At 42.2% G+C, this 13,943-nt stretch overlaps 2 protein-coding genes across 2 annotated transcripts; one reads left to right on the forward strand and one right to left on the reverse strand.

The window, feature by feature from the left end:
• Positions 1 to 272: 272 nt before the first annotated feature.
• Positions 273 to 4,531, reverse strand: LOC149277446 (ficolin-2-like). Its single transcript, XM_089502895.1, has 8 exons — positions 4,453 to 4,531; positions 3,958 to 4,062; positions 3,540 to 3,593; positions 2,355 to 2,376; positions 1,817 to 1,955; positions 1,359 to 1,488; positions 867 to 1,001; positions 273 to 520 (listed from the first exon to the last, which is right to left on the reverse strand). The coding sequence occupies exons 1-8, from the start codon at positions 4,529 to 4,531 to the stop codon at positions 273 to 275; spliced, it is 912 nt and encodes a 303-aa protein (XP_089359021.1).
• A 2,539-nt stretch (positions 4,532 to 7,070) lies between these two features.
• LOC149277447 (ficolin-1-B-like) lies at positions 7,071 to 11,840 on the forward strand. Its single transcript, XM_089502896.1, has 9 exons — positions 7,071 to 7,152; positions 7,759 to 7,872; positions 8,081 to 8,134; positions 8,353 to 8,388; positions 8,720 to 8,755; positions 8,832 to 8,959; positions 9,474 to 9,603; positions 9,739 to 9,873; positions 11,587 to 11,840. The coding sequence occupies exons 1-9, from the start codon at positions 7,071 to 7,073 to the stop codon at positions 11,838 to 11,840; spliced, it is 969 nt and encodes a 322-aa protein (XP_089359022.1).
• The last annotated feature ends 2,103 nt before the right edge of the window (positions 11,841 to 13,943 follow it).

The following is a 13,943-nucleotide window of genomic DNA, read 5'->3' on the forward strand; positions in this document are numbered from 1 at the left end:
TGTTTAATTTCTAAAACCATTTCTTGCTGTTTCTATACACATTCTGAGCTCCTAGGAACAAAAGGGGCATTAGAGGAGGAAAGAGAGAGAGCACCAGGGGAGGGAAGAGGGGCATTAGAGGAGGAAATTGAGGGGCATCAGGTACGGGAAGGAGGCACAGGTATTTGGGGACATGGCATTCAAGAATTCAAAAGTGATGAGCGGAAAAGGTTTATGAGTAAAAAAGATTTTAAAAAATGTTTTATTGGATATTGTTACTAATCTATCACAGATTAAACCGGCCTCAACTTCATTTCAGACACTTTGTAGGAGTAGTTCATCCCTTTGCCCGTCTTCCAGTTGATCCCGTCTGCGTAGCTACTGTGCGGGCCATCATGATGCCGACCATTGAGATTGGAGTGATGGCAGGCGCCGTACCACCAAGCGCCGTAAAAAATCAGGGAGCAATTATTTGCATCCTCGTCGTTGTCTCTGTCCCGTGTGCTGAACGGTCGGTTGCTATGGTAACTGAAAGAATCTCCTAAGAAATAAAAAAAAGAGACCTATTTAATGCTTTGATCGAGACGAAATGTAAAAAATCCCTAAAATTCCAAAATTTGAATGATTTCAGCCAAATTATAATCGGTGGATAATTTATACTTTTGTGGAACGTGGTCCCTTCCTAAAAAGTTCAATTGCTACTTAAGTTTTGGCCCAAATCCTTGGAATTTTCCAAAAATGATTTAGCTCCAGAAGAAGACAGGATCTCTGCTTTGATTTTATTTGATGTGAAAGTGCATACTTGTAGCGATGATTATGATTGTTAGCTCTTGAGACAACTGGGGGGGGATATGTTTAATTTTTTAATTTTTTTTAAAAGCCGTTACCTGCATTCCCAGCTGTAAATTTTCCAAGTCTCAGCTTGTATTTATCGGACTCCGAGGCAATTTTGAAGTCACTATAGACCGCAAAATATTTACCGTTTTCAAAATCTGTTAAATCCACCCGTAATTCAAACGTCCCTGGAAGAAAAAGAGAATATTTAATGAATTTTATTATTTTAGGATTATTTTTTAATTCAACATATTACTAAGTATAAATCACAATGATCTACTGGGGTTTTTTTTGTGGGGGGGTACACGAAGAAAAGTGGGAGTGGTTTAATATTCACCCAGCCCAATATATGCCCATTTATGATAATAATCAACGTTTGAAAGTTTTGGAAATTTTGATTTTTATTGTCCATAATTGGTTAACATCAATGGACAATTTGTAATTATAGTAACTTTAACAGAAATGGAATGCTAGGAATTCTGTAGAAGCCGATGTTATAAACGTATCTCCGCCCGACATCATTCTGCTGCGTCCCGCATCGTTACCTGTTGACGTCAGCAGGTGCAGGTTATCGTTCCCCAACCAGAACTCGCTCTGTTGGTTTCCAAAACCTGATTTATAGGAATTCCAGTTCTGGAAGAAATCCACGGAACCGTCCTGACGCCTCTGGAAAACCTGTCGTTCGATGAAAGACACCATCACCAAACAGGCATATCAAGGCAGTCAAGGACCTGTCTTGGGTCATACGGGGCTGTATACTATCAGGAGATGTTCACCCTACATCATACACCCTGAGACCTCTGCTCCTCCTCAACTGCCCTCCCAAGAAATACTGGAAGCTCCCTCCACCTATCATGGTAGAAGACCACCCGACATTAAGACTTGGCTCTTCGAGAAGATAGATTGATGGGAACAACCTGTGGAACTTCACAAGCTGTGGGTTCCAAGTTTCCTTAACTCAATAAGAATAATGAGACAAAGACCAGACAACGCGAATCCTTACAGTCCAGCCCCCGCCGTCCGTCTCCATGTCACATTTTACTGTCATGGCCTTCTGGCTGTTGGGGTAAATCGTGTACCAGCCGCTCAGGGAATTCCCTCGCTGGAGAAGCTCTTTGCAGTTCTTGGGTCCTAAAAAACACCAAGAGGAAAGTCTTTCAGCTCCTCGGTCGGATATAATTTTCTTTGACTTTATCGTCAACCTTCTTGTGCTGGAATCGCGGATCGTTCTTTACCTTTCCCGACGCTCTCCTCCCCCGGGCTGCCTGGACAAAACAGAAGAAAAACGGTAACCTCTCAACAGAGACATCCCAAATCTCCAAAGCAAAGAAACTACGATGAGATGAAAGATTTATTACTTAATCCCTTCCCGGTTCTCCAACTCTTCGCAGTCTAGTCCCTTAATATTGGGTCAGGGCAAGGGAATGGGAAACCCTTCAAGATAAAAAGTCACATTATTACAATTATTTACCCAATAATTAATTAATTAACGCCGACCACTAAAATCTTCTACTGTGTAATTCTTACCTTTAGGTCCTGCAGGACCGGGTTGGCCAGGAGATCCTAGAATGACAACAAAAAAGAGAAGATATAATATGCATTCTCCATGCACGTTTCAATTCTCTCGCTGTATTAGCCTCTGCTGGGAGGCTGTTCCGCTTATCTACCACCCTCCCAGTAAAGTAGATTCTATTTTGTACCTTTTTGTCCTGGGAGGCCATTGTTTCCAGCAACTCCCGGAGAACCTTTATCTCCTGGAAGCATCAAAGAAGAGACTGAGATTTATAATCTGGAGTCATGGTTGGAAAATAAACTGACTTTTCATTCTGGATAATATAATGTTTTAATAATAATGGAATGAGGGCTCTGATAATACATTTGCCAATTTAATAATGTTACTTAATATGTCAAATTATTACAACGAAATACATAATTATTTATCGCTGATCATTATATGAAAGAAAAAAACCCCCATAGCTGTGCCGTAAGTCACGCTTACCTTTTGATCCTTGAGGACCAGGTTTGCCAGGAGATCCTATAGCAAAAAAAAAAAGATAAAAGATCATCATTCTAGTGATGTCAGCAACCCCCCCCCCAAAGACGTTCCACATTTATGGGATTTCTACGGTATGCGCTAGAGAGGGTGTGAAATGCGTGTCCTCGGTATAAGGGGTAGCCTTTCCTGGGGATTCTCAGACTTTTTTTTTTGGACAGCCCAAGGGGGTCAGAGCATCATCCTTTGTGAGATGTGCTAGACGGCTGCCCCCGATCCAGTATGCATTGAGAAAATGAAAGGACATCTGAGCGAAACGCGTGGGAAACGCGTGTGTAAAGGGTTAAAGAATATTGGATATATTGTTTGCTGGTATATAAAAAGGTTAATTTTTATTTTCTTGGGACTTATTTACCTGCTGACCCTTGGACTTGGATCTGTCCATTATCTCCTAAAAAAAAAAAAAAGAGGAATCGTACCATATAGTAAATTTATTTATTGATCAGGTGATAAAGGTTCGCTATTAAAGCACTGAATATATATCAGGAGACAGGAAACCAAGCTCCCTGATCCCATAAGCTTACAATCTACAGCTGCCGATGACTTAGAAGCCAGATGTTCACCACCCAAAAAGCAGATATCCAGCATTCACAGAAAAAAATCTCTCGTTAAAATATATACTTTAAAAAGTCGCGATTTTATCCGCCCTTTAAACCGGAAATTAATTTCTTACCTTTGGCTCCTTTTGGACCCATCTTACCCGTAATGCCGGGAGATCCCTTCTCACCTGAAAACGTAAAACACCAGGTTTAGTTTGGCCAATCCCTGTTTAGGCTTCAAATTCCTGATGCCCCTCTCTCCTCCCGTGATGCCCCTCACTCCTCCCCTGTGCCCCTCTTTCCATTCTCATACCTGCTTTTTCTCCCCTGATGCCCCTCTTTTCTAGGAGGTCAGAATGTTTGCTGGGTATGAGGGTATCGCAGGGTTCTACGGCCCTAAAAGCCCCGATAATGTGTATAGAAACAGCAGGAAACGATTGCTTTATAAATTAAACGGGTAAATAAACTCCATTATCCTTCTTCTAAATACCCCCCCTCAGGTACACCAATATACCCTTTAGGAATCTAAGTATTGACACAAAGCCTTTGTACCTTTTGGCCCTTGGGGTCCCATGTCACCCTTGGGTCCGGCGGCTCCGGGACATCCCTGGATAACGGTCACTTTCTCAGATCCGGATAAGCCGGTGACCTTCACCTCTAGAGATCGAGAAAAGACGTAGCCAACGAACCAAATAAACCAAATAAAAGATAATAAATAGGATTTCTATTTGCGTTTTCTCTCATATCACCCCGAGGCATCCTGGCGCAAAGCTTTAAAGGAAGTCTTAAACAGCTGCGTATCGCTCGACGCCAACTGGACCGCCCACTGACATCAACGGGACTTCCTGTTCGCATCCCGCGGTGGGGGCTAATGGTAGCCGGAGCCATAGTTCCCAGGTATCTCCATTGGTTGCTATGGTGATATGACTATTTCTCACTTTCATGGACGCCATGATAACATACCCGGTGGTGACCCTACGGGCCCCTTTGTTCCCCAGGGTCCCTTCACAATAAGCAGGAGGGGAAGGTATACAATGTGACACTTACCTGGACAGGTGTTTTGGGCCACCGAAAGCACGAAGAGCCCCCACAATAGGGGCCACATAACTGGACAGGTCAGCTCCATGTTCCACGTGTGAGGGCAGCCTGTCTATTCTCCGAGCTGTTTATATAACATTTCCCGTCATTATTCCACCCCCCAAAAACAAACAGGCCCCACGGGGCAGGGGCAAACAACTGGGTGAAAAGTTATTGGCTGCGGCGCACATTACCAGTAAAAACACCGGAGATCGTTTGGGAAACAGCAAGTTAATCGCTGATCAGTCTGCGCTACAATCTGAAGTTCAAAGACGTCCCATCGGCACCGGTGTCAACAGAGGGGGCAAAAGGAGGGATGCTGCCCAGGGGGTGATAGGGGCATCAGGAGATCTTTGGGGATCAAATTAAAAAAGGAAGTAAGGAGGGTGGAAAATGAACTTGGAGGGATGAAAGGAAACTGGGGATGGAAATGGAGATTTTTTGGATACATATTAACAGCCTTCCAATGTCTGAAGAAGGGACCTCTGAGGTCTTTAAAGCTTAAGCGACTCTAAGAATTATAAGAATGATGGGCCTTAAAAGTATCAAACGGACCCAAAGACTCTTTGTCACCAATATAACGATATCAGATTTTGTGTTATGACCAGTCTATAACAGTAAGAAGAGATGAAGAGATCTCGTGAGGCCAATTTACTAAGTGGTCCAGGATTTTAACCCCTGAGCGTGGCAGCTAAAAACCCTGTAAGGGTTGGAGAAGGTGAACGAGTGTCTTCCAAAGTGGCTCGGAGATCCGGAAAGTCCTACAAAGCCCGACCCCGTCTTAATTGGTACGGAGAGCTTGAGAAGACCATGGCCATCTCCATGATACCCCCTATTTTTTGTCCATAGGCAAATGCCCAATGGCCAAGCCCCAGCTTCAATCAGATGCTTCTACTGAACAGGATAACCGTGTCCAATATTCAGCTGCAGCCTGCAACGATAATTCAAACGGTTCGCCATGCGCCAACATACTTTACGATCTACGTCAATGAAAGTGTCGATGGATCGCGTATTATGAGGAATCGCCCGGCTTCAGTTACATTGGACTTCCCAGAAGAATAAAAATCCCCCACAAACTCGTACAATTGGCCGCGCACCTCGAATGAATTCATATTTAAAGAACATGTCAAACAAGCAAAAAAAAAAAGCCCTTGCGCACAAATTGGATCCGACGCTCAGTGCCAATTCTTTCGAAACGGGGAGATTGTGAAATCGTAACCTGGGCTTTCAGCAATATTGTGTTATTGTGAAACGCGTGGACATGCACGACCAGAGTCTGGAAGCGTAACCTCCCAATGCCCCATGAAACACACTTAGATTTCCTGGCAGGGGAGGAACCGATTAAAATAAACACTAATGAAATATTCTCTAGGGTTGAGCAGGAAAATATACAAGTTAACAAAATCATTTTCATAGTTTTGGAGGGTTTCCGCGAATCCCACTGTCCCCCAAAGTGCATTAAAAGAAAAACCTAGTCCCCAAATTTTTTTTAATGCATGTAAAAAGTCTATTTTGCAAGGACTTCAATGCTTTTAACCGCATGCAAATCGGTGCAGGTGTTGTTTAGTTATTGGAGTTAGAAAATGGGACTCCTGTGTCATGTAACTCCGCCCCCCGCTGCCTCTACCGAAACCAGGAAGCATTCGTAGGTACACTTCTTGCACATGCTCAGTAGAGCTCTTATTTAAGTCATTGAAGCAGCAACCAATTGCAATTTGGGTAGATGTTATCCCCCTGGACTGTGCGGAGGATCCCCTGTTGTGGAAGTACTCTAAAGAGAGGAGAGCAGAGTGCAAATGGAGTATAAAAGACAGAGAAAGGAGAAGCAGCAGATGAGGAGAAGCCGTGAATGAAGAGGAGCGGAAAAGCGGAGAAGGAGAAGCAGCGGATGAGGAGGAGCGGAGACACGGAAGCAGTTGTCAGAGAACAAAGGGAGAGAGGAAAAATTTCAAATGAAAAATTTTACGCTTTCTTTATTTTCATTTATTCCGTTTTCAAATTAACACATTTACCAAAATCTCCTATTCGCATGCATAAAATAGATTGGAGGCGGAACAGAGCTGGAGGGGCCTTTAATGTCCACAATAGCGACCGATACATAGAATCTTCTACCATAGTATCCATCAGCTGATTGAGTGAATGAATGAATGAATGAGGGCAATTATTTTTAGGAAATAAGAGGGATATGACAATTTTCTTGTAGTTTAAGAATCAAAAAATTACTTATGACGGTTTTACCGCTTTTCCCCCGACATCGCTCATTATCCATAACCCTGCTTTTTATGTAATTAATACAAAACGAGGATTCTAAATCTAAATTATTTGCTGATTGTGAATAATCTTTTATAAAGGAACTCCTGCGATGGAACAAGGAGCCTCTAGGTCTTGGCGGTTGAGGAAGGAGTGAGATCAGCCGCTCTTTGTTGGGAAATCCAGTTTGCATAACACAGGAAGGTCAGTTAGGGAGCAGAGATCTCAAAACCCTTTATAAAGGCGCGGGGGGGGGTAGATTTTAGGGTATTTCTGCTCTCCCCGAGCCTAGGGTGTGATACGTAAACCCCCACGGACGGCGAGATCCGCAATGCGCAATGATAGCCCGCGCTTGGATTTCACTAAGTGCCCTCCTGGCCGTGTCTGCCACTCTGTGCCACGCTGAGGACACCTGTCCAGGTGAGTTTCATCTTTAATCACCTTTTTTTAACCTCCTAACCGCAAATTAGATGAATTTAAATTATGTATTGCTGTATATATTATATTATATATTACATAACGATTCTAATATATATATTACATAATTATTATAACATATATTATATATATATTACATAATGATTCTTACATATAACATATATATTACATAATGATTATTACATATAATATATATATTACATAATGATTCGTACATATAATATATATATATATTACATAATGATTCTTACATATAACATATATATTACATAATGATTATTACATATAATATATATATTACATAATGATTATTACATATAATATATATATTACATAATGATTCTTGCGGCTGCGCATGCTTGTTAATTATCCCAATTTTTATATATATATAAATGACGGTTAAGTAATATTGAACACAATGTTTTCTTTGCTCACATATAAGATCTCTTTATTTTTTTGTAAAAATACCTTATTTTTTTATAAAAAATGTATTTATTGCATTAAAAAAATTATGTTATATATATATCAGTTTTAGAGCTGGCTGTCAAATTGGAATAAATGTAATTATTTTCCCAATTTTCTTATTAGACGTGAAGCTGGTTGGAGTTGGGGATTCGGACAGGCTGGCCATATTAAGGGGGTGTCCTGGGACCCCTGGAGCTCCTGGAATACAGGGACCCCCTGGATCTGCTGGTGACAAAGGTGAGCATTCTACCTTAGCATGTCCATTCTCTACCACTTCTGCTGGGAAGCTGTATTATTTATCTACCATCACTTTGTAACAACCTTCTTTTGTGTTGATAGAACTCGTTATCATCTCATTAAGTTCCTTTTATTTTTTTATTCTATTAAAAAGAAAATAAGGAACAAAATAAGTATTCCTCATCTTAATGTCTTCTCTTATTCCCAGGAGAAAAGGGATCCCCTGGAATTCCGGGGAAGATGGGTCCTACAGGGATGGAAGGTAACCTAATCACTAAAGCCATTCTGTTTCATTATTGAGACCCCCACAGTGACCGCCCCCCAGGGTAAAACGGAATATATATATAATATGCAAATTAGGAAGTTGTGTTTATATTTAAAGAATACTAATGTTGGTAAAAAGTCTTAAAGAAGCTGAAGATATCCTTTGGTCAATTAAATTATTTCTGAAAATCATCATTTTTTCCCCCATATTTATAGGTGAAAAGGGAAGTCCTGGAATCCAAGGACAAAAAGGTAACAAGGAAACAATTATGGAGTTTGGGGGGGTCTTACTATAAAAAAAATCAGATTGGTAAATAAATAGGAGATTTAAAAGGATTCGATTATTTTATGTAAACATTTGGTATGATTTGGGAGAAATCACTTAAAATCGTGTTTGGAGGAAGAAGTAAGTCTCCATCGCCTGTGGAACGGGGTTCTTCGGGGAGGAAATGCCGAATTCTCCAGAGATGGAGGATAAAGTGGAAATGTTCAAAAATGATTAATGAAACGGAGCTTAACATTTAGAATGCATATTTTTTAGCGTTTAAGTCATGAATTTTCATTAAAATGTTCATTTTTACAGGTGACAGGGGAGACCCCGGCATACCTGCCCCAGGAAGTAAGTACCACCTGTTCTCCTGTGACGAAGTATTCACTATCGTATCTCCAACGTGTCCCTTCCGTGTCCCCGGCAGCTGCACAGAACTGTAAGGAGCTGATGGAGCGAGGAGCGTCTCTGAGCGGGTGGTACACGGTGCACACGGATGACGGGCGTCCTGTCACGGTGTTCTGTGACATGGAGACAGACGGCGGAGGATGGCTGGTATGTATCGAATTAACTGCAGTATAACATGCAGGGCCGGCGACTGCGAGGCCGACCTGGCCCTTTAAGGCCAGCAGCCTCCTGATGACGTAGGTACAGTTGGATGTGTGATGTCAACCTGGCCACGTAGGGCGAGGTTGGGCATATCCAGCCAATGGACGCACACTGGAACATCGGATGTGCCGCTGGAGCAGCAGATCAGGTGAACATGGAGTGTCCATGGCCAATGGATGACTGGGCATTTGCTTGGTGTGCCAGATGCCCAGTACCATAGTTGCTGGAAATCAGCCTGGACTCGCCAGTTGGGGCCTTGGCATTACCTTTTTCCTGGTGGCATCTACAGTAAGATCCAGCCATGTAACGTTAGAGTAGCTTTTGGTGAGTCTTCTAGAGTTAAAAGGACAGGGCTCCATCAATGTATGTTTCTAGGGCCACCATATTGTCTCGAATTAGTTATTCTTTGGTGATATAATCTAAGAATCTGATCTCCCTCCCATACCTTCTTTCCATCTAGGTTTTCCAGAGAAGGGTAGACGGGTCGGTGGATTTCTTCCGAGGTTGGGACTCGTATAAGAAAGGCTTTGGCCAGCAGAGCAGTGAGTTCTGGTTGGGGAACGATCATATCCATCGCCTCACGCTCAAAGGTAAGGTCCGCCATCTAATTCAGATCAGGTGATATGCCTCGGGTGAGCAGCCATCCCACCATTATATTCTTCTGAACGCTCATACACTCATTTTTCCCTCTATCATTTTATTCTTTCCTTCTTTTTACCCTCTAGGAAAGTCCCAGCTTCGCTTTGATTTCATGGATTTTGAAAACAACCGCACCTATGCCACGTACAGCGACTTCCAGCTGGCAGGGGAAAGCGCCAACTATACCTTGAGTCTGGGCAAATTCCTGGGTGGGACTGCAGGTAACAGGAGCATAATTATTTTTTATTATTTTTTATAGCGCCATCATATGCCGTAGCGCTGTACAATCCCACTAAGATGGGTGGGTAAATGTTGATGTCCTCACTTCACATTTCAGGAAATGATACCCATGTATTTCGTCAATACCTGTCTGTGATTTTAATGACTCTCCTGTTGGAGAGTAAATTTGAGCATGCAGTCCCAATCACAGCCACTAGATGTCAGGCACGCACTTACTCAAGGAATCCGCGCCTCTCTACCTACATAGACATCTCTATCATAAATCATTTTATGGAAAGAGAGAACTTTCTGTCCTAAGCGGAGTCCTTAATTAATGGGGGGGTTTTTTACAGTTCTGGCTGAAACAGTTTAGCAGATAAATCCTTTTAGCGCTGCCTTATTTTTCCGTGAAGATCTTTTAGATGTTACTAGAGGCCTTCTTGTTCCAGGCATTCCATTGGTTTAATACACCCGTCTATGATGAATAGCAGCCCTGGAAACATTTGGAGAGCGGCCCCATATAGTTTATCTCGCGGTCGCGCTCTTATACCCACACGCACCCCTTATACATACCCGAGTCACACTATCTGCCATACAAATAACTATAAAACATTCTTTTATCGCATTATTTGTATTAAAATGCCAGAAAACAGAAGTGTTAAACGGCCCTAATACATTAAATACATTACACAGAATGGAATCAAAACATTTTCTACTGCAAACATTTTTAGATGAAAAAGTTCCATTTTATTCAGTGGAACAAAACAGCGATCACATTATTCTTCACGATATTCTGGTAAGAAACTTTTATTTCTTTATTAATTCATGTAAACTATTTTTTCATATTTAATAAAAGCTATGATTGAGAAAAATATTATTTTTTTTTTTATTTCCTTTTATTTGCCAACCTGCCCCCAGGCTTGCCACTCTGTCCCAGAAATGCCTTATACCCTCCTATATGCCACTCTGCCCCATGATATGCCTTTTAACCCCCTATATGCCACTCTGCATCCAGAAATGCCTTATACCCCCTATATGCCACTCTGACATATAGGGGGTTAAAAGCATATCATGGGACAGAGTTGCATATAGGGGGTATAATAAGGCATTTCTGGAGGCAGAGTGGTGTATAGGGGGTTAAAAGGCATTTCTAGAGGTAGAGTGGCATATAGGGGGTTAAAAGGCATATCATGGGACACTCTGACTCCAGAAAAGCCTTATACCCCCATGTAACACCCCCCCCACCTGACTTACCACTGCTTCTGACTCCCTGGCATCTGGTGGGGGCAACGGGTGGAGGCCGGCGTTCATGAAATTAAAGCGTCCGGCGTGCACGCACCGAGCCGCCCAATGGCCATGGCTCAGCTCTTCGTCCCACCCCTTTTAAGACGTGGGACGAAGTGCTGAGGCACGGCCATTGGATGGCGCGGTGCGTGCACGCCGGCCCCTTTAATCCCATTAGGCGCCGGCGGCCGAAGAAGGCGGCCCGGCTGCCGCTTTCAATCCCGCTTGCAGCCACTCAGCGGCTGTTTTGAATGTTGGTCTGCCGGTATCCCGGTGGGCCAGTCCGGCCCTGGTCTGGGGGCTGCTCTGGACGACATAGGATGTAGCAGCACCTAAGATGTTTTATCGGCTAAACTTACATTGGATTTTGATGTTATGATTTTTTAGGCTTTTATGTTATATTTCCATATCTGCTCTGCTTCTATTTCCAGGCGACTCGCTCTCCCATCACAGAAACGTACCATTTAGCACCAAAGACAGAGATAACGATTCCGCTAAGACATCAAACTGTGCCATTGGTTACAAAGGCGATTGGTGGTATACGGCCTGTCACAACTCCAACCTTAACGGCCTGTACCTCCAGGGCAACCACAGCACTAAGGGCATCGGCGTTAACTGGGTAACAGGCCGTGGGTCATACTACTCTTACAAGATTTCGGAAATGAAGATCCGACCGCAGTCTTAGAAGACGAAAAAGTCTTGCTGTAAATAGCCGGAGAGCGCATTATAGTCTCCTAACTGCTGGTAGAACCTACTGGGGTGGCCGCTTTGGGAATTTGCCTTTGAGTGCAAAGTGGTGTTGGGCAAAATTTACTTAATGCCACCATGCTTGTTATACGGCTCAGCCTCCATTTAAGGCCCATCCGGCCCCCGTCTAGTCGCCCGTTTCTCCTGCTGTAAAGACTCAAACCTTAATCAGTCGCTGGTCTCGTCTTAGATTCCGGAGCCGTATGTCTGTCCCGCGCATGTTTAATACCCTCACTGTATTACCGTCTACTGCTTCCATTCCATCGATTTACCAGTCACATCTGGTTAGATGTATTTGCTATAATAAACGTTTCTTTGCATCTCATGTATCTTTCACAATTTGGTCGGTTCCAGAATAAGATCAGGAAACCCTAAGATGTGTCATTTGCACAACGTGCTCTTCGACAAGCTGGCGAGTGTCACTCTTTTTACCCCCCCCAAGGCAGAGAACTCGCCCGCGTCTGCACACACAATGTTTGGATGTCAACACTCGTTAGCTTTTATCTTTTCTGCCTCTTTTTCGGGGCGATCCATGTCTTCGCTGCCTCTTCCTACAGCTACGGTTTTGTAAGACGAGCATGGTGACGAGTCGCTGCTTTCTCAAACGATTAGACGGAGGCTTTAATTACTAATGAGCGCTCCAGGTTTTATTACGAGACGCCATCTGTTTCATTGTGGAGCGTAATTAATTCTTTTGTACCGCCGAGGTCAGCTCCGGGTCCGGCGCTTTCTAATTTGTTTATTAATGAGTGAGTAGAGGCTTTGAGAGCAACAATTTTATGTTTGAACGCAAGAGTCTGTGTTTTGTTTTTTGAGATTCGGGCAAATAAACCTATTAAGCCAACAAGATCAACGTAGATAAACACAGAGTTATGCATTTAGATATATGAATTATACTTTCTAAATCACCCAGACGAATTCACAACAGAAAAAAGACACAAAACAAGTCATTCTCAGAGCGCCCTGTAATAGGAGACGTCCAACAGAAATTGCAATAACAATATATCCTATAAAAAAGGATAATTTACTACAAAAGGTAAAGTGTGTTATTTAAGAATATTGTTAATAATAATATTATAATAATATTATCCATAAACCGTTCTTCATTAATATCCCCCCTGAAATTTAGTAAAACGTTCATTCTTTCTGTGTCACAGATGCACAGCCTCACTTTTATCAACGTTGAACCTCTTTATACCATCAAGATATATTTGGTCAAGAAATTTGATCAGATTTTTTTGTGAGATTTCTGGAACTCTACGATTGAATACAATTTTACTAAACATTTAATACCACGTTTTTAATTTTACCATTTACTGAAAATTCTATGAATCGTTACAAATCCTGGACTTAAAAAAGACGCCTTTCGATGCTCCAGACTCCATGTCTCTGTGACAAGCCTTCCATAATATCTTTAAAATATATATATTTCACAGAGTTATAGATATATTCAGATGAAGACATTTTTGGTTGTGATTCATATGATAATTGACCTAAAAATCCAGAAGGTGCCAGGATTATATTTCTGCGACTCAACGATATTCCTTATTGAGATACATCTGCGCGTTGTTACTTTGTATAAGAATAAACACACTAAGCAAAAAAACCACAAATACTTAATTTACTTGATTCATTCGTGAAAAAAAAATAGATCCAAAGTTTATTATTATTCATTTTTGGAAGGTGACCTTTAACCTTATGTTGTAATGCTTGCTGCTTTAACTCATTCCCACGCAGGGGCTGCAGAGAGATCGTGTACAGTGTATAGATCAATTGGGGTAACTGACACTCGACTCATTATATTAACCTAGCGGACTGAGAAATCCCAACTCGCATGCAATCGCCTGGTCTAGATCTTATTACATATTAGATATTATTACACTGTTTCTCCAGGACCTGAAACGCGTTGGCAAGAAATCCCAAACCTCAATCAGAGGAGCAACCAATGTATTAAGTAGACTTTAGAAAAGCCCCACCTGTGTTACCATGAAAATTTTCTCAAATCTTGGCTATAAGGACTGGAATTTACCTCCATTCCATT

Source organism: Sceloporus occidentalis, unplaced genomic scaffold (genome assembly GCF_023333645.1).
Source record: "Sceloporus occidentalis isolate IW3139 unplaced genomic scaffold, rSceOcc1.0.p SCAF_214, whole genome shotgun sequence".
In the NCBI taxonomy this organism is placed as follows: Eukaryota; Metazoa; Chordata; class Lepidosauria; order Squamata; family Phrynosomatidae; genus Sceloporus; species Sceloporus occidentalis.